Source organism: Sinocyclocheilus anshuiensis, unplaced genomic scaffold (assembly GCF_001515605.1).
Source record: "Sinocyclocheilus anshuiensis isolate Anshui unplaced genomic scaffold, SAMN03320099.WGS_v1.1 scaffold1170, whole genome shotgun sequence".
In the NCBI taxonomy this organism is placed as follows: domain Eukaryota; kingdom Metazoa; phylum Chordata; class Actinopteri; order Cypriniformes; family Cyprinidae; genus Sinocyclocheilus; species Sinocyclocheilus anshuiensis.
The window spans coordinates 3,211,783-3,231,652 of NW_015538055.1; the positions used below are offsets into that span (position 1 = coordinate 3,211,783).

At 36.0% G+C, this 19,870-nt stretch overlaps 2 protein-coding genes and 1 long non-coding RNA gene across 3 annotated transcripts in view; 1 reads left to right on the forward strand and 2 right to left on the reverse strand.

Annotated features, from left to right (window-relative positions):
- Positions 1-5,694, reverse strand: part of LOC107683424 (rho guanine nucleotide exchange factor 28) — a 13,563-nt gene extending 7,869 nt beyond the window's left edge. Inside the window, exons 1-12 of the mRNA XM_016479477.1 lie at positions 5,689-5,694; positions 5,498-5,627; positions 4,991-5,275; positions 4,437-4,605; positions 3,852-4,053; positions 3,657-3,720; positions 3,487-3,512; positions 2,618-2,678; positions 2,073-2,176; positions 1,843-1,957; positions 1,600-1,645; positions 1,351-1,489 (exon numbers count right to left, since the gene is read on the reverse strand). Coding sequence (XP_016334963.1) covers positions 1,351-1,489; positions 1,600-1,645; positions 1,843-1,957; positions 2,073-2,176; positions 2,618-2,678; positions 3,487-3,512; positions 3,657-3,720; positions 3,852-4,053; positions 4,437-4,605; positions 4,991-5,275; positions 5,498-5,627; positions 5,689-5,694 — 1,347 coding nt within the window. The remainder of the gene's footprint in view (positions 1-1,350; positions 1,490-1,599; positions 1,646-1,842; positions 1,958-2,072; positions 2,177-2,617; positions 2,679-3,486; positions 3,513-3,656; positions 3,721-3,851; positions 4,054-4,436; positions 4,606-4,990; positions 5,276-5,497; positions 5,628-5,688) is intronic.
- A 5,494-nt stretch (positions 5,695-11,188) lies between these two features.
- Positions 11,189-19,870, reverse strand: part of LOC107683382 (uncharacterized) — a 10,086-nt gene continuing 1,404 nt past the window's right edge. The window contains exons 2-4 of the long non-coding RNA XR_001633716.1: positions 12,726-12,922; positions 12,521-12,578; positions 11,189-11,259 (exon numbers count right to left, since the gene is read on the reverse strand). This is a non-coding gene — a long non-coding RNA (uncharacterized LOC107683382). The remainder of the gene's footprint in view (positions 11,260-12,520; positions 12,579-12,725; positions 12,923-19,870) is intronic.
- Positions 11,210-19,870, forward strand: part of sesn3 (sestrin 3) — a 17,285-nt gene continuing 8,624 nt past the window's right edge. The window contains exon 1 of the mRNA XM_016479433.1: positions 11,210-11,284. Coding sequence (XP_016334919.1) covers positions 11,231-11,284 — 54 coding nt within the window. The 5' untranslated portion in view covers positions 11,210-11,230. The remainder of the gene's footprint in view (positions 11,285-19,870) is intronic.

Below are 19,870 nucleotides of genomic sequence, written 5' to 3' on the forward strand. Positions count from 1 at the left end.
TGCATCGCGCCGCGTAAACATAAAACTCTGTCTGCATTTGTGATCGGAGAAATGACAAACAAGCACTACTCTACACTGCTCAAAACTCGTGTTTGACTCGTCAGTGGCAACTCCTTCAAATGAAAACGTACTTACAGTCTGTGAGTCAGAACAGCCGGCATTGTAGTCTACTCTACCAGGATCAGGAAACAGTCCTCCATAAAATGCGTTGCACACATCTGAATATTTGGGTTGAACTGTTCTGGAACAGTGTTGTAAATACAACTTAACCACTGATTTCTAGTCGTGTCCTCTTTTGGAAGGCCAAACAATGTAGTTTCACTTTCACAACGAAACACAGCGTCACACACGGCGGCCTTGAGTGAGCGGAGGTGGGCTAGATTGAGCGGTGGAGGGCTAGAGTGAGTGGCGGCGGGCGGGCTTGCGGCAACCACATATGGCGATCCCGGGCTGGACTCCGCTTCGTTCACGGTGGAAGCCGATCCGGCGATCCACAACACGTATTTCCTCAGCGACCAGCACAGATCAGCTCTAGGCATGACGAAGCAGATATCGTCCTCATCGTCCTCGCCAAACAAAGTAGATTCGCTTTCACAACGAAACACACGGCACCTTCAAAAAGTTACACCTTCTTTCTTTGCGTGAACAACTGGGCGGCGTTATGCAAATCTTCCCACATAGTGACATAAACATGTGGGGGCGTGTTAGAACGAGCCGTTTTAGGTAGGCATGGTTGACTCTTTACTTTTATAAAGAATATCTCTTTGGATTTGAGACTTTAGTCTTTGCAACTTTACAGATCTTCTTTATGCACAAAGAGCTTGTAACACTCCAAAGAGAAAGGAAAAATTGAAATCGCATCATATGACCCCTTTAAAAAAACGGAGATTTGCAAATTCAAATTCATGATTTTTTTTCAATAATTTTTTTTTAAAAATTGTAAATACATGTTGTATTTAAATATAAATACTGAAAATAAATATTGAATAAAACACACATATTGAAAAAATATATTGAAAAAAATGAAAATATATTTTGTTTAAACCTTCAATTTGTACAAAGTGCTATATATACTTCATAGACAATAAAAACATTTTCTATATATTTTATATACACTTCATTCTATTTTATCTATTTTTTGTTTATTATATATCATTTATTCATTAAAAAAAAAAACACAAATGCCAAATTACACATACTGTATGTAATTTTTTCCCTAAAATTTTCTGATGTGGTCATTGCTGCATATAAAATACATTAAAAACAAATCAAAAGTTTTATTTCAAGACTTACATTTAACTTTAGTCTGGTGCACAGTACAGGAAGTCTCTTTTACCATCTTTCTCTCACCTTGTTTTTTATTTTGGTGTTGACCATCCGGCTCCTGAGAAAGCTTAGTGTTCGACTCACTTTATATTTCTCTGTCTCACTTTTGGATGTAGGGATGAATTTCTCTTTCTCTTCTTCCTCTGACTTGTTACACCACATACTAGGAATTTGGAAATAAATAGTGAAACATAGTTAAGCATCTAAAATAAGTATATAAGAAATAATGTTATGCACAAATGACTGTATGCATGGGTGTGTGAGATCAAATACCGTCTGATCTCTGTGGATGTTTCTTCACTGCTGAAGGGAAACGGCCCTAGAAAATTAAAAAATTAAAAACGTCCATGCAAACTAGTACAGGTGCATCTCAATAAATTAGAATGTCGTGGAAAAGTTCATTTATTTCAGTAATTCAACTCAAATTGTGAAACTCGTGTATTTATTTTGCACGTCTCAATCTGTTTTGAACACACTAATGCAGATACACATAGGAATAAAGACAGTCAAACACACCGTCCTGTGGACTATAGATGGGTAATTTGTCTTGGACTGGAGAGTCTTGTTCAGATGCCGTAGAGTCTGATTCAAACTCAAAAGAGTCAAATGATTCCTCCTGAGGATAAATTGACTAATGAAAAAAGAGGATTTTTCTTGTTACATATGGCATGACAAATCTTGCATGCATAATGATTCTAGAAACTACACATTCAAAAAAAGCCTTTATGAATACATTTTTACCTCACCTGATCCTCACCAGCATGCACAGTGTTGATGCTGTTCGTTATGGTAACACTGGAGTCAGTGGGCGAACTGGATGTTGAATCAGTATGAGTTGTGAGTCCATCAACTAAAACACAAGTATGAATTTTGTAATCAAGATACAAAATTTCAACAGTTATAGAGGTTTAGGGAGAGTCCGATTTTTTAAATACTTTCTGTATATCTATTGGTCGATCAACTGTAGGAAATGTCAAGAACATTCTTCATTATTAGTCTAGCCATTTCATTTTCCCTTCTAAAAATAATAATGGGAGAAACCTTCAACTTTATAAAAAAAGTTCTTTATTAGGAGTCTTATGAATGGTTCAAAAGTTGCTCTAGACAACTAGCAGGTACAATACTCTTTTGACTGAACTTTTTTGTCTTTTCAGTCGACATAAAGCATATATTTTAAACATGTACTTTTGAAAGCACATTTACAATACGATTAAAGAAGCCATTAAATATGTTGTTATACTGATGTAAACACCTCCAATCTCATCATAACTTTGTAAAAACAAACATTTACCGGAGTCGTCAGATGATAAAAGTTCCTCATCTTCATCCTGACTGGAATTATTAAACCATACCTTTAAAAAAGCAGGACTAAAAATGAGAAATTAAACAAGAATGAAACAGTAGCGTTCAAATTTCACAACAAGCAGTAAAACTATCCAACGACACTTCCGACTAGTGTTAAATGTTAGCGAAGATATTTTATTGAGTAAGCAGCAGGTTGGAGTTGACAGCTGCTACAATGTTACATTTTCCTTGACAATATTTTGGCAATCAAGTCGCGTGTCCCAAATGCTCTTTCAGCTGTTTAAAATCATATACCGATGCCCGAATCGTGAATGAATTAGTTGAATCATATGAAGTCGGTTCTCTTTCATGAATTGATCTCAAATTGGTTCACTCAAGCACTGAATCGTTTGGAGCGGTTTCTCAATGAACGGTTCGCGATTCATCTGAATCATTTAGAAGTTCACTCGAGTCACGACTGAAAGTTCAAGGTAATTCAGTATCTTCTTTGAAGAATTTATGAAGGTACTATTTTTTTTAAACACACTTAGTGTATATATTTTGGTTAACTAACTGTTCATTTTTGTGAGAAATGTCAAGAACATTCTTCATTAGTTTAGTCATTTAATTGTTTCGTTCTAAAACCAAAATAAAAAAGGTTAATGATTCTATCTGGATTATTCACTAATGCTGAATTACGATTCACTAATGCTGAATCGTCTTGAGCGGTTTGTTATAATTTTTTTCCCTGTGTAGTTAGTGTAACTAGCTAATTTCTCTAAAGACTAGCAGTCATCTAACATATCCAATTTTTCAGTAGAGTACTAGTAGTTTTGGTAGTTAGGCTAAATATTTCATTCTGTCACAGCCACTTACATTGTGAAGCAGAGAGTATGGAGATCCTTAATAAGGGGTGGATAAAAATGGGAGAGAGAAAAGGAGAAAGTTTATAGAGCTGCCATCATACATTCATCAGATACTTGAACTAGATAATATACAGTCAGCCTTGTGAATGTAATTTTCATAATCAAAGGAGAAACATTAACCTGAGAATGAAAACTGATTGTTGCTTTCAGCTCTTCTGTCTGTATCCACTCTCAGACCTTTGATCTGAGATTGTATAAAACACATACAGACAAAAAAAAAAAAAAACTTCTTTATTATCTTGCTTCTTCTTCAAAGCAAATTCAGTACTAAACTTATAGTAATATCTGTGTGACCTTTAACCTCTATTATCTGACCTTGTTTAGTAGAGTAGAATCCTTCACACACTCTCGCAGCAGTAATATGGATGACTGGAAGGTTTGTGTAGTAGGACAGGACTCGGATACACACACAGACAGAGACATCATCCCAGAGGCGTGGCTAAACCTGAGGAGGTGGGATTTACCGGCCCACACTTGTGACACGCCTGCCAGGGGCGTGGATAATGGATTAGGAGGGCTGATAGAGAAAGTGTGAAAGGAGAAAAATAACGTTTTTTGTGTTGCTCGTGAACTATATATTAAGTCTCTGGAATCCATTCAGTAGCTTTGTGTGAGAAACATTTTGTTTAAAACGAGTGAATAATGACTTACATTTCTGGCTTTTTGTCACACATAGTTATCATTTGGCTTTAAAAGACATATATTAAATATAGCACATAGTTTAATGCAAACACTGCAAACAATGCAAAATCAATAGGTACAAAGATCTATTTCATTTTTGACTAGGCTACTGTAATGACTATTTGCATATTGAGGTGCAAATAACTACAACTGTAGTTAGTAAGTATAAATAGTATCCAAAAATATTTGTACATAAGGGTTGGAGTAAGGATACATTACTGCTTAAAGAGTTTTAGCAGAGCATGCTGATTGGTCTGTTGGGCCAGCTGAAGGGGCGTGTCCCCATCCTGATTGGCTGAGCAGATAGTCATCAGGGCGCCAGGTTGACAGAGAAGGAACTCGGAGACGCTCACAAAGCCCAGACGTGCACACACATGCAGGAGAGATTCTATATGCACATACACATCTGTAAATACACTGCATTTTGATTCAATTAATAAATTGCAAAAATGCATTTAAATGACATATTAATTCCGCTTTGTCTGTCTGTGAAACTCCTTTAGTGACAGTATACTATGGACATCCTCATTAATGATCACCACAGTGACCTCTAATCCAATTAGAACCCGACATTTATAATTCCACTGCTCATCTCCGGACATTTGTGTCATCTGGATGTGAAGCAGGAACAGTGAAATCTGATTATGCACACACATGCACACACCATACAATACACGGAAGCAGGTGCTGCACTTGCCTTTGCCATCATGCACACACACACACACACACACACACAAACATACACACATGCATACAATAAATGGCAAACACACCTTGTGATGACTGTCCGAGAAGACTGTGAGGGGTGTGTAGGTTGGCTAGGGCGAGTGTGATCCTTTGATCCATATCTGCTCTCCCAGAGCTGTCATTCAAACCATATCGACCAATCAGATGTCTGTGCTCAGTGGTGCTGAGACAGTCGCTATGGGTAACCAGGTATTCAGCCAGCTCCTGCGCATTATCCTCCACGTATGTCAGATAAGACACACCTACACACATCACAGCATCATCTGTAAATGTATACGCTCGGACACGCACCATCTCCGGCTGGTTATGACCTAAACGCAACAATGGAAACACAAAGAAAGCACTAAATCCACATAAATAATCAGTATGAACAGTATCTTGCAAAGTATGGGAGGAGAAGTAAAGTAAGAAAAGTTGTTTATTAATCTTTACTACACTCCAAAAAATGCTGGCTTAAATATAACCCAGTGCTGGGTTAAAAAGGGACAAACCCAGCTATTGGGTTGTTTTGTCTCCTTATTATAGTTTTTCACCTGGAACAATGAAGTAGAGCATGGAGTGAACTCTAGTTTGCAGAACATGTAGTAGAGTTGAGCCCTCTAGAACCACAAAAACCTCTTCCTCCTGAACCGATGGGATCAGTGCAAAAACCTTTGCTTGGCCCTTAAACACACATGCACAACATTCACATAAATAGTTTACTTTTATATATTTCATTGTAGACCTGCATAGCAATTCTTTTTCTAAAAGCACATTAGCAAGATTTTTGTTTCTTAAAAACACAGGCAAAGACAGAAAAAGAGACAGAAAAGTGTTACTCACATAAATAGGAACCTCTCTTCTGCTTAGCTTCATTGTTTGAAATGACACAAACCTTCAAGAAACAAGTAGAAATGCATTCGTTCACCAAAGAAAATAACATTCATACTAGAAAAATCATATGAAATGATGAAGTCACCTTAAAGACCGGCGAGGATTGAAGTCGCTCATTCAAATGAGAGCTGAAAACTAAAAGAGACAGAGAATATGGGAGGAGTGAGTGAGGAGGAACAAAGATGGGGAGGAGAAGATTAATGAAACACAAAACAGGGACAAGAAAGATGAATGATAGGCAGATAGGAGTGAGGGATCAGTAGAAATGATGAACATGTTTAATAATTACTGTCCCATCTCCTTTTGTCATAAAACTGTAAAATTAATTTTCTCTTGCTGACAAGACACAGACTTAAACATGCAGAGAGGCAAGCATTTGGTGCATCTATCTATCTATCTATCTATCTATCTATCTATCTATCTATCTATCTATCTATCTATCTATCTATCTGTGCAAGCAAAAACAATGTAAATGTATCGTCCTAGTTGACAGTCTAAAACACAAGTTGTTTTAGTAAGAGGGTGCCTGCAAGCAGCGCCATCTTTTGGACAGCACGATACTTAGAAAAGTTTGTTTTTTACATTTTGCTTCAACATTTGTCCACAAGAGGCCGCTAGCAGGTAAATTTATCACACGATTCCTTTTGTCAGGCAAAGGCCGAACGAGAAATTATTTTTCCATTTTATGTTGTTTCTTTTGCTTTGCACACTCATACAACTTACAACTCGAAAACGTTATTCAATGGAAATAAATTGCACATGTAGGCTAAATATATACATAACATATTTGCAGTAATGTTCGTTATCATGGTTAGGCTACTCTATGGAAAGAAGCTGCAAAGCAAGAGACAAAAGTGTAAATGAATACGTAAGCCTATGCAATTAATAGGCACATAATATACATATTTTGTTGCATTTTTGTAACATTAATTTGTGTGTGTGTGTGTGTGTGTGTGTATGTGTGTGTGTGTGTGTGTTCTTGTATATGGTCTTATTTGTTGTTTGCTTGTTTTTAAAAAACAAATTTGATGATGATGATAAAATATAAATATATACACAAAAAGTAAAATGTTCAGCATCTATGTTTAGTTTTTTTCAGTGGACTGGAGAAGAAAGCTGTGGCAGTGCATGCTGGGACTGAAAGAAGTCTTTGAGCTGTGAACTTTCCCCCACTTATCCAAACAACTCAGTCCCAGAAAACCCTCAGCCTGAGACTACTACATGTGTTGACCCCTGTACTGCACGCGCACACACTCACACTAATGCAAACAAACACACGTACACACACATGCTCTGTTTCTGTTTACTTCTATACCCTACACCAGCCTCCTCACAGCCCCCTCTCACATTCTCTGTCTTCACGTCCCCTTATCTGAGTGGGTTGCAGGATAGTTTGGGAAAAAGTGAAGGAGTAAAAGTGGAGGTTTGCAGAGATTCCTGAGGGTTTTTTCTAATCTAAAATCACATGCAGGGGCTTAAACATTCCTGGCCCTTTATTCACAGAGAAATAAACTATTGCTCTCCCTCTCTCGCTTTTTATAACCTCTCATGCCAAACTCCATATCTTCTATACCTTCAGTAGTCATAAAACTCCCTCTCCACCGACTTCAATATTTTTTCTTATGTTTAAGGAAGCCAGATTTCCAGGATTTTTTTCTGTAGTCGTTCCCTGCTTGTTTTTAAAATCCTTGCACAATCGTATCACTCACGTAATTCCTAATCCTGTGACATGTTTAAAGATCCTAAATGAAAAGTTATGTAAAATATTTACACTAAGCACTGGGATTAGGAGCTGCACAGTAAACATTCCGTTCGACATATTTGTATCTGTCTGTCTCTCCCTGGAAGCTTACCTTCTGTGTAGCCTGTACGTGGAATTTATGAAGTGAACGTATTGTCTTTGTTATCACAAGAAGTGACCTTTTAGTAGTTACGCTCAGCAGAAAACAGCAGTGTTAGCTCACTGAGGTAAACACACAATTCAGGGTCGTTCTATGGGTGTCATATATATATATATATAAACAATACAAACAAAAATATGCACAAAAATTACAATGATATATTTTATTTTCAGAATAATATAATATAATATTGATTATTACCAAGAATGTTTATTATTTTATATATGTACACACACACAAAATATGCAAAAAATATTATAATTATATATCATTATGATAATAATATAATAGAGAATCTAATTTAGAATTAATATTATCATATTGAATAATATTATTTATTATATTATATTTTATATTATATTTTATTTATATTATATGTGTGATTATAATATTTTGTATTTTTGTTTAAATTATTTTATATTTTTTGCAAAGTGTATTTTTGTATTTTGTGTAGTGAACAACTGATAATTGAGTGAGTATTATGCAGAATCAATATCAATTTATTGTAATGTATTATGTTTTGAAACTTTCAACCTTATTACCTTTGATAACATAATTATATCCTAACACTTTTAAAGCATGTATTCATTTAGCTTAAGATTACACAATGTAATTTAATAAATAAACACACTATTTGTCTTGTTTGGTTTCATAAAATGACTCCTAAAATGTTTTGCAAATGCCGAATTAATAGCTAAACAGAACTACTATAAATGTCTACAAAGTGATCTTAGTGACATTTATTCAAATATCAAAAAGACAAATCAAAGGTGCTCTAGGACACTCAAAAGGGTGAGAGAAAAGGGAGGTGTTATATTTGATTGTTATATTTGAGTTTGATTTTGTATTTAACTGGATTTAGTTTGATTTAATCAAAGTATTTTTAGGTGTTGTCAAAGTAAGTTTACATAAGGCTTTCACAGCTGAACTGATTGTTTGACAGGCTCTCCCACTGTCTCTGTATCTAAACATGTAATACCCAGGAAAGACTTGCAGATCTTTCATCTGATAAAACAGACACTAAGTCAGTCTGTCTGGGTGAGAACTGGAAAGTTAGGCCCACTTAATGGCTTAATAAAATATAGGCAGGGTCACGTTCACATGCATATAGCTTTACAGTCATAACTGTGGAAATGTCTTTGAATGGAATGGAAATGGGCTTCACTGCATGTGTCCTTTGGCAGCAAATGAACCATTGCTAGAATTCAGGCTTAAACACACTCACAAACACACAAATGTGGCTTCCTAAACAGCCCTTCACAGAATAGGAGGAAATGGGTGGCAGTCCTGCTGCAGGATTGCATTTTAAAGCACACACCACAATACTGAGTATATCTGTATTATATCAAATGATTAAAATTTGTCAAGCTATTTACATTAATGATAAGCCTAGTTAGTGTGCATTAGTCAAAACTGAACAAACAATGATGCAACTGTTTAAAAAAGGTTTCAGATATAGATTTTGTGGGGAATCTGAGCTGAAACTAAATTGTTAACAAAAGCGAAAATAATAGTGAGACTAAAATATAAATAAAAAATCATTACCCGAAATGAAATAAAATATAATTTTATTGTAGCTAAATTTCTCATTTTCTTTTAGCATAACTTGAATAACTAAATAACTAAAATTAAAATGAAAGTAGAAAATATAAAAATAAAAAGTAATTCAAAATATTAACAAAATCTACAATCGTATATGAATGGTCCTTAAATAACACTGGAATTTTCTGCAGCTCTATCTGTGAACAGATGTGTGTGTGTTGGGGTTGTAAAATGTGTGCAAAATCCACTGACATGATTTTTAGATTGCATAAAACTAGATTGTCTCAGGAAGTTCACACCAGCACCATTTGGCCATTGCTAGGATACAGCATTGTGACCTCTGGCTGATCAGTTGGCAATGTGATTGGCTGATTTTTCTCTCTCCTGATGACATCACGTTGTTGCCGGGTGAAATTAAACTCTGGTGGCAGGGAAGAAAAAAGACAGCTTGTCAGTTTGGGTTTCTTTTTCAACCAAGATCCATGCGGATTTTCTTGACTTAAGGGTTTAATGTTTAAGGATCACCATGGAATTTGCTGACTAAATGCTAAAGCACTGCTAACATGTGCTGTATGTTGCCCCATCATGCTTTTAGAAGAAAAACTCCCTAACTTTAGGCAGAAACTTGAAGCTGAGTGATATTTTGCAATCTATTTGAACAACAGAACATCACAGCATGAACAAGTTTATGTAGGCTGGCATTCATTTCATCTGAACTCTCCAACATCAGTCGGAGATCATAGGAATGTTTTTAGTAGCACACCGTGGGCTGCTTTCATGAACCCGTGGACCAAAACCCTGCTGGGTTTGGCTCGTGTCCACACCGTCTGATGGTCATTCCGCTCAGTCAGCAATTCCCAACTCTATTCAAGGCTCCTGTTTGCATACACTGTAAAAAGACAATTGAGTTGCGTTCCCTGCACTCCAGACAATGACTGTTTGAACAGCCATGCTTATTTTCCCTAGAAAATAAAGCAGTCAATGCATATTGAAAGAGAGCAAATGTGTTTCAGAAGCAGTTTAGGAAAAATATAGAGATAGTGAAATCTAATCAGACATCTTGGTGCAATACACTGTTTTATTAGAGGTTATATGAGCCATTGACCTGAGTCAGCACAGACATTTCATTGGGAACTGTTAAGTCATAAAACATTCAGCCCCTGCCTGCATACAAAATAATTGAATAGTTTAACTCTGTACATGAAAAAATATACAAGGCCCTTCACAGATAGTCTTAAAATGTTTGATATGCAGCACACTTAAAGTGAGAGAAACGTCTTGACAAGAGAGAAAAAGTTGGAGGGGGGCAGTGGCTCGTGAAGAGAATAGCATTGCGATGTCTGTTCTTTTTTAGCGAATTGGTTCTTACGGATGGTCTAATGAACCGATTCTTTTGAGTCATCTCTCAAATCTTGAGACATTTTAAACAAAACACATTGAATTTGTGATATATTTGTGATGTTTATATCTACAATAATGTGATAAATAATGACAGTAGGCTACTATTGTTTTGTTACTAATGTTTTAGAGTATAGGCTTGTACTTCGCAACTAGCGGAGAAATATTTTTTTTGTTCATAATAGATAAAAGTAATATTATTAATTATTGGCAATGTTAATATTACTTATTCTCGATATATATATTTTTTCAATCTCACAGGTTTACCCAAACGAAGTCATCAGTTGAGTGATTCACCAGCGCGTTACGAATCGGTTCACAAGATTGATTCACTCGGGAGTCGGATAGAAAGAGGCCAGCTGAGGGGGCGTGTAGCACAAGTTCATGTTGAAGTTGGACAGAGCTCTGCGCACTGCGAAGGGATACGGAGGAGTCTCAAGTACTCCTTCAGGTCTTGATCGTCCTTAAAGGGGCTGGCAGCGGACATGCCCAGACCAGTACACCGTCACTAAGACCGGGATTCAGCTCTTCGCCTGGTTTAAGCTTGCCAGAATGAACGGAACCACAGACATCTGCAACCACTGCCGGAACATAATCAGAGAAAAGGTAACGTTATTCTTCGTGTGCTTATGCATCAAAACTTTTATTCTTATATATATATATATATATATACTGCATATATAATTTCAGTATATAATTCCTTAAACATGCATTTGATCCTGATGCTGATCTTGGTGCATTTGGTTTGTAGTGTAATGTATGGTTTGTGCATGACTATCAGACATTTCTTTATCTCTGGCGACCCAGAGAGGTTTACTTAGTCACCTATATTACTTTATTTCTTCAAACTATGTATGTTTTTTTAACTGATAGATAATTGGATTAATAGTTAAATACAACCGTGACCACACATATAGTCTTATGTATGCTTTACATATATTTTCCAATGAGTGTATTTGCAAAACTTATATAAATTATATATATTTGCAAAAAGTGATGTGTAACGTTATGTATCATATGATAACCTCTATATATAGTATATATGATAACCTCTTTTGTGATGAGTAATTAAAAGTTATGTCTATCTATAAACACAAACACACACACACAGTTAATCATAGTTTAAATGGTAAGCATTTCAAAACATTTTGATAACCTCTTTTGTAATGAGTAATAGAAAGTTGTGTGTGTGTGTGTGTGTGTGTATATATATATATATATATATATATATATGCTAACCTCTTGTAATGACTAATAGAAAGTTATGTCTATCTATCTATCTATCTATCTATCTATTGATTTTTGTGACATAAGGTTTAAATAGTTTAAATGGTAAGCATTTCATCATACTTTGATTGTATCAGAGGCTAACTTAGTGACCTACTCATCTCATCTGAAATCCTGCTATAATCCCTCTCTCTTTTCTTTGGTTGGAAGATGATATTTTTAGCTGTCATTAATCATGTTGAACACATGTGACCTACTTCTGCTCTGCACATCTTCCTCACACATACACCCTGCCAGAAGTTGTTGTAAATCAAACTGGACTTTAATACTGAAACACGAGCTGGCATTTATCAGATTGAACTGTTGGCTGAAGGCTTGCAAGCTCTTTGTTTGATCTTCAGGTCTATAACAGCAGCCGGGAGCAGATACTGCGAGTTATCCTGTGGCTGTATGCAAACCTGTATTTTGAGTGCCTGACACAATATGTGTGTGTTTGGATAAAGCCTGTTATATGAGAATGGTTTGGGGGATTTGTGGTCAATTTGTCATGCCGACAGGGTTCTTTATTACCCGTTTCACTGGTTGTTGTCATAACTCATCAGCATGTCTTCTCACCTGTTGCTCTCCATGGTTGGGATCATTCAGTTGAAACCCTTCTTTGCCCTGCCTTGACCTGCAGAAAAATAATGCTATTCATAATTAGAGTCAAATTATAACCAATTATTTCCAATTAGAACACAAAGAACATTTTATGCTCTAGTTCTTTACACCACTGCATTGGTACATTTAAAGGAATATTTCACCTAAAAATTAAACTTACCTCGACGTTTCAGAATCAGAACTCTGACTGGGAACTCAGAATTTCTTAATTCCATGTACTAATGGAATGCACCATTTTCTGCCGAGAAGAAACTCTGTTCGGCGTCTGGATTGAAACCCAAGGTGTGTCCCTGTTACGTACTTATGCACTGGTCAATGCCGTTTTGTAGTATAAGTAGTGTGAGTAGAGTGTTCACACTGAAAAATCCAAAAAGAAAAAGTGCACTTAAATAACCGAAAAAAACAAAGTGTGGAATGTTGGATACTTCATGCACCCAACTGTTGCAGCTTTAATTATGTAGTGGAGGAGGAGAGGCTATCAGACTCAGATTATGAATGACAAAATAAGTAGTCTCAGCCTCAAACATCACGCCCACTGACCATTGGCTGAACGTCTGATGCATACGGCACACAAAAGTGGAAACACTTCAGGAGTTTCGAAGTCGTCATCGGATTGGTTGAATTATACAGGATTTCCGGGAGACGTGTGTGTCGTGTTCTTTAACATTCCACCTGGAAACAAAGATGCCATGGTGCCAAACCCCCTCACGAAAGAAGAAAGCCGTCATGTTTACAGCTGTGACGATGAGTGCTTATCAGGATCAACTAAACGCTGGATTCTCAAAAGTATGTGAAATATTTCAAGTTCGCGGCATAGAATCTTTAAAATACGTCCGAGAGTTTTACACACCGGTCTGTTATTATGGCGACAATTTCACGCCCCCGAAGCGTGATGCTTAAACGAAATGAACTGTGATTGGTTGTTTGACATGTAGGTCAAACGTCCTCATGGGCGGGCCTTGGCCAATGAAAGCTACCATGAATTCCAGACCTTCAGCCGTCAGTCTGAAGGTCTGGCTGTGCAAGACTACAAAATATACCTTATATAGTTCATAAACTACACGGTTGAGTTGTATAAGTACCTAGTGCATAGTGCGTCATATGAGAGATGCAGCTCCAGACATCCTGTCAAATCCACCATCTTGTAAAAGCACGCTACTGCATGTTTTGGCACATTTTCGAAATTTGGCTTGCACTTCTGTAACCAAATCTGAATTTAATTTCCCATGTAACACATCTACCATGTTCCCACCTCGGCTAAACACCATCTGGCTCAGCCTGCTACAGTAGCCATGCCCCCAAACTCTTGCTATTGGTTAAGCTGGAAAGATTGACGGAACTGAGCTTTTAATCGCTTTTAAATATTTTGATGGTGCCTGGGAGGCTCAATATTTACACTTTTCTGGGATATAAACCCATGAATGGCATACTTATGGTCAATAAAGAATAAACTGGGGTAAGAGAATGTATTTTGACATAAAAATCTTAAAAACTTAATCTTATAAGCAACTCAAGACTCACATAGAGCAAAAATGATCTCTCTTATAACCCGATCCCATACCACCTGTGTTGGTTCATATTTACCTGTCTTTATTCCTGTTTGCCATCACATGCTTCAGTGAAAAAGCAACAATGGCTCTACTGTGGAATTGAACAGCAACAAAACTGTGACTTGCATCGACGCAACCGGTTTTGTCTTTCAATGTTTTCTTGCTTGAAAGAGAGACAGATATAAGCCCCATATAAATTGTGCTGCTGAGTTTTGCTGATTCAGCAGCTGACACACTTCCTGTTCCTCCAGCTGCCGTGTGCGCTGGTGTGACATAATTGACCAATGAATCGCACTGCCCCGTTACCACATAGTGACCCGTCGGGGACAGCAACAGTGTCTGTACGTTCTGTAGTCGTGTTTGAGCAGAGATCTGTGGGTAGACATGAGAACTACAAATACTCCAAGCCACTAATTGAGTGAGGACGCAAGTGCCGGCTGGGCACATTTGTCACGGTGCCACCAGCCGTCTGATCAAGCAAAACTAAAACCTGTGCATTCTGCCAGTGTTGCATAATCTTTTATGAGCTTAATGGCATGATTCAAGGGCCACAGACTCTGACGCAATCAAGTGATCACCAGGGGGAGGATCCTCATGAGAGAAACATGCTATTGTGTAAGAACCCCCCTCCCACCCGAAAAAATACATTTTTAATGTCCTAAAAGTGCATATTTGTTTTTATTTACTATATTTGTTATTTATTCAGTTGATTTCATGCACGATCTGTTGGTGTACAATAATTGCACAATAATGAAATTTATTTGATCTGAAATTGAGGTTGAATTTAACCTTTGTGCTTTTGGTTAGAAGTTAAAAAATAATAATAATCTTTAACATGTAACCCACCCACACCATTTGTGCTACAGCCATGACTGATACATGCAGTGTATTCAGGACAGAGTTATTTATTTTAGTATTATTTATATATTATTCTAGTATTTATTTATATTAGCCTATTTTTATATTTACATTTGAGTTTGAATTACACTTTAGTAATTTTATGTGCTCTTGTCATTTTTATTAGTTTTCTTATGTTTCTAATTTATATTATTTATACAGTATTTATTTCAGTTTTACAAATCTTTAGTACTTCAACTTCAACTTATTTTATTTCAGTTTGTTGCTAAGGCAACATTTCAAATTTGTACATTTTTAAAAGTTTTTTTTTTACTTTAATTTAAGTTTTTCATATACAATTTATATTTAATTTTATATTTTATTTCAGCTTCATTTCCATTATTTAAATTGTTTAATTGGTTTATTGTAAAACACATTTTGAGTGCTCTGCTGTGAAAATATGAATATTAAGAGCCGTCTTTCACTATAAATTACACATCACGCTGAATTTAAAGTGCCTCTATTATGGGTTATGAACGGTTCATATTTTGGTTTTGGGAGTCCCCAACAACAGGCTGACATGCATGCAAGGTCAAAAAACACTTTCATTGTCTTATAATATGCATTTATTTTTACCTTATTTGCTCAACGACTCCCAAATGATTAGTTTAACAATTCATTTTTCCAAACCCCTCCTTTGCGTGACGCTAAACTGCGGTGGTTGGTCCGATTGGTCTCATTTTCATTTAATCTCGCCTGTAATGCCTGATAAAGCAGTGTTTGTGAGCGCAGTGCTGCTTTGTGTACAGCGTTACCGGGGAAACCGCTATTCTACCGCTCCAAAAGCGGCAACTAGTGGCAAAGAATGAATTTGCATTTAGACCAACGCGAAAAGACCAACAAGTGGGCGGGCAATATGCTAATGTTTCATGTTGACGTCAAAACGGCTTGGGATTCGTTTTAAAAACGACTCGTTTCAGTGATTCAGAGTTGACTCTTTCTTTTGAGAGACAATAACTTTATACACGGTGCACTTTCAGATTTAAAACTTTGCAGGATTTTTTTATTCACCTAGAGCTGTTACACACTGCATGAAAGGCCATTTTCAAAAATCCATCATAGGGGCACTTTAATTGAACCTTATTCTTGAAGAACTCGGAGTAATCCCTAGTAAACTGCTCCATAATAACCCTTCGTTCTCTCATTACATCCCATTAAAAAAAAACTTCACTGGAGATCAAACCTAATCCTAATCCTCTCTGAGACACTTAATATTTGTTAACATTTATATCGTTATATCATCTCTCGCTCTTTCTCTCTCTCTTACCCTTCCTCTTCCATATTTTATCCATGTCTCGGTCTCTTTCTCTCTCTTTCTACAAACTCAGTAAGAGTAGGCCTGAAGAAACACTCATTTGTTTAAACTGAGTACAAAAGTGGACTTATGTAATTACTGTGTATGTGTGTGATTTTGTTCTACACCCACCTTTGCTGTCATGGAGAAAAATATTTCTGCACTTTCCCCCAGAACATAAGACACGACCAGTCCCAGACAGACCCACATTTTTACCCTCTTCGTCCCTTTAAAATGCACTTACACTTCTCGTCTCTTTGGCTGAAGGCAGAGCGCCAGGTCCTGGAAGGGAAGGAAGCATATAGGATTCTGGACAGCTATTTTGAAATCAAAAGCTTGACTGGGCAAAAGCAGAATGCTGGAACAATAGAATCCTGTAATACATAAAGCCAGACGTGTCTAAAGGCAAGAGAACTGTTCAGACACCTCCGCTGTAATCCAGAGTCGATTTGAGCATTGAGAACAGACTTAAGAAGACCAAGGAGTGGCTGTTCGAGGCTTAAAACCACAACCTTGATTTTTATGAAATAACCTGTACATACAGTACAAGCATAAAAACCACCCATATAAAAATTAACAGTGATAAACACAAATGAACAATATTTAGGTGGTAACTGTAGATTTGCTGTAGTAGGTTTTATTTAAGCATGAAACAAGTAGTTAAAAACATGAAAACATAGTTATAGTACTATGCTTATTGTACTATTTACATGGTAAAAGTGGCAATACTCCATGTAATTGCAAAAGTAGCATGGAAATGCCATATTTAAAAAATGGTGTTTTTCTGACAAAATACTATAGTTAATAAAATTATATTTAGAACAGTTTTTCACCAAAAGATATATAATATGAAAGAGACAGTAAAAAGTATAATTATATTTTTTTTTGGTGGGAAACTGGTTACTATGGTCAAATTTTGTAAGGCCTCAAGTTTTTTAATTAACAATAAAATTCTTACGATTACCAACAATAAATTATTTTTGTATTTCTGTTCATCTATGCCACTAAATAAAACGTAAAAAATGCAATGTGACTTTTTATCTCACAATTCTGTCTTTCTTGCAATTACGAGTTTACATCTCGCATTTCTGACTTTTTTGTGTGATATAAAATTGCAATTGTGTTATAAAGTCAGAATTGCGAGATATAAATGTGCAGTTCTGAGAAATAAAGAATTTTTCAGAATTGTAAGATATTGACTTGCAATTGCGAGTTATAAAGTCCAATTTTGAGGAAAAATGTTTCTCAGAATTGCACATTTATATCTCGCAATTCTGAAGAAAAAAATGTTTCCCCCTCAGAATTAGGATGTATAACTGCAAGTATTTGTCTCACAATTCTGAGAAAAGTCATTACAATTGTGAAATATAAACTTGGAATTGCAAGAAAAAATGTGAAATATGTATATCACACAATCCTGAGGAAAAAACAAATCAGAATTTGACATTTTGGTTATGATAAATTGGTATTTGGTTCTTTGCCTGTACACTGAAAAATATAGTGCATAAAAGTTTTACTCAAATTGCTAGTAAATTTCACAAACAGTTAAAGAAACGGCCAGTAACACACTGAATTAAACATGTACATTTGAAGTAGAAAGACTGAAATAGTATTTTCTTGTAAAACATACTCCAATTATATTTGTTTTAATTAAAAATTAGATTTTTTTTTTTTTAACAGTGTAGACCAGGGGTGTCCAAACTCGGTCCTGGAGGGCCGGTGTCCTGAAGAGTTTAGCTCCAACCCCAATTAAACACACCTGAACCAGCTAATCAAGCTCTTACTAGGCATACTAGAAACTTAAAGGCAGGTGTGTTGAGGCAAGTTGGAGCTAAACTCTGCAGGACACCGGCCCTCCAGGACCGAGTTTGGACAGCCCTGGTGTAGACATTTCAGTATTTTATTCTTGCGTTTATTCATGCGCATAGATTAACATTTATTCATATTCATAGATTGAATTTTTTCAAGTTTCTTGTCGTTTTTATTCATTCTTTTTTAAAAAGAGCATCTTTAAATCTGGACACTCTCCCAGACTGATTGAGGAAAACGCTGCTTCTATCCATGGACACTCATGCTGCTGTCATGACAACAGAATCGTTACCATGGTGCTGCAGAATGACAGTCTTAAGCATTATCAGTGCAGATAGTATGCCACGTTTTGATTGGCCGGGAGTGGTGATGCATTTTCAAGGTGCAGGTCACAGTGGTAACAGTGCTGTATCAATGTTTCCGTGTGTGTCAAACAGATCTGGACGGCAAATCATTGCAGCCTCATTGCAAATACACACAGACTTTACGCACGTTAAGCATAGAGAACAAACTAAACGGATTAAATTAGTCTCACATATCCTGTGGTTCTCCCTCGGTCTTATCCATATCTCTTCTCTTTCGCATTTTGTTTGACTTTGATTATTATGTAACACATGAGGGAAATGCTTCTTGTGAAGTTGAAGACTTTTATAACGGGTATGCCTTGTAAAAACATACACTACCATTCACAAATCGAGGTCAGTAAGATTTTTTTTTTTTTGAAGAAATGTATTTTATTCTGCAAGGATCCATTAAATTGTTCAAAATGTTATATAATGTTACAAAAGATTTCTATTCCAATAAATTGTTCTTTTGAACTATTCATCTCATAGAATCCAGAAAAAAAATCTATCACAGTTTCTACAAAAATATTAAGCAACACAACTGTTTTTAACATTGATAATAATAATAAATATTTTCTGAGCAGCAAATCAGCATATTAGACTGATTTCTGAATGATGATGTGACGCTGAAGACTGAAGTAATGTAGTCTTCAGTGTTTATCCTTGACTTTAAAGTATAAGTTGTCTAATATTTACAGTTTATTTCAGCTCTATTTTAAATTAACAAAAACAATTTTTTACTATTTTTCATTAATTAGTTTTAGTTAGCAGTAACAACACAGCTGCACACACACTGTGAATGGGTTTCAGTTGAGTTGGTTAACGCTGGAGGCTTCTCTTTCAAAAGCCTTTTCTGTATTTTTTTTTCTCTTCTGACCTCCCTCTGTTTGCTGCTTGTCCTCTTTGTTTGTGCAGTCTATTTACTTTCTTTATTTAATAGGTAGAGTCTTGTTCTCTTTCAGTAGAGCAGCGAATGTAAGAAACCAACAAGCCTAAAACAAAACTCTCCTTGTCTTCGGGTTGCTCAATCTTTCCTCCCACAAGTTTTGCATCCTTGGAAAAACAACTGTGCAAATAAAAAAAAAAAAAATCACATGTTTGGGACCTTGTGCATCGGATTTACCACTAAAATATATGTCTGGTTGTGCAGACCCTTATTAGTTCTACACTGTAAAAAATGATTGTGATTTTAACAGTAAAAGACTGTAAAAATGCTACAGTAAAAACCTGTTAACTGGTTAACAGTAAGTTTCCATACTATATTCGGTGAATAAATGTTATTACATTTAATGTAATTTTACAGTAAAATACTGTTAAAAAATAGTTTTTGGAAGTGAAAAAGGAAAAGTCATTGTATAATTTACAGTGACAAACCGTAAATTGACACTCCCAGAATTCCCTGCATGACACT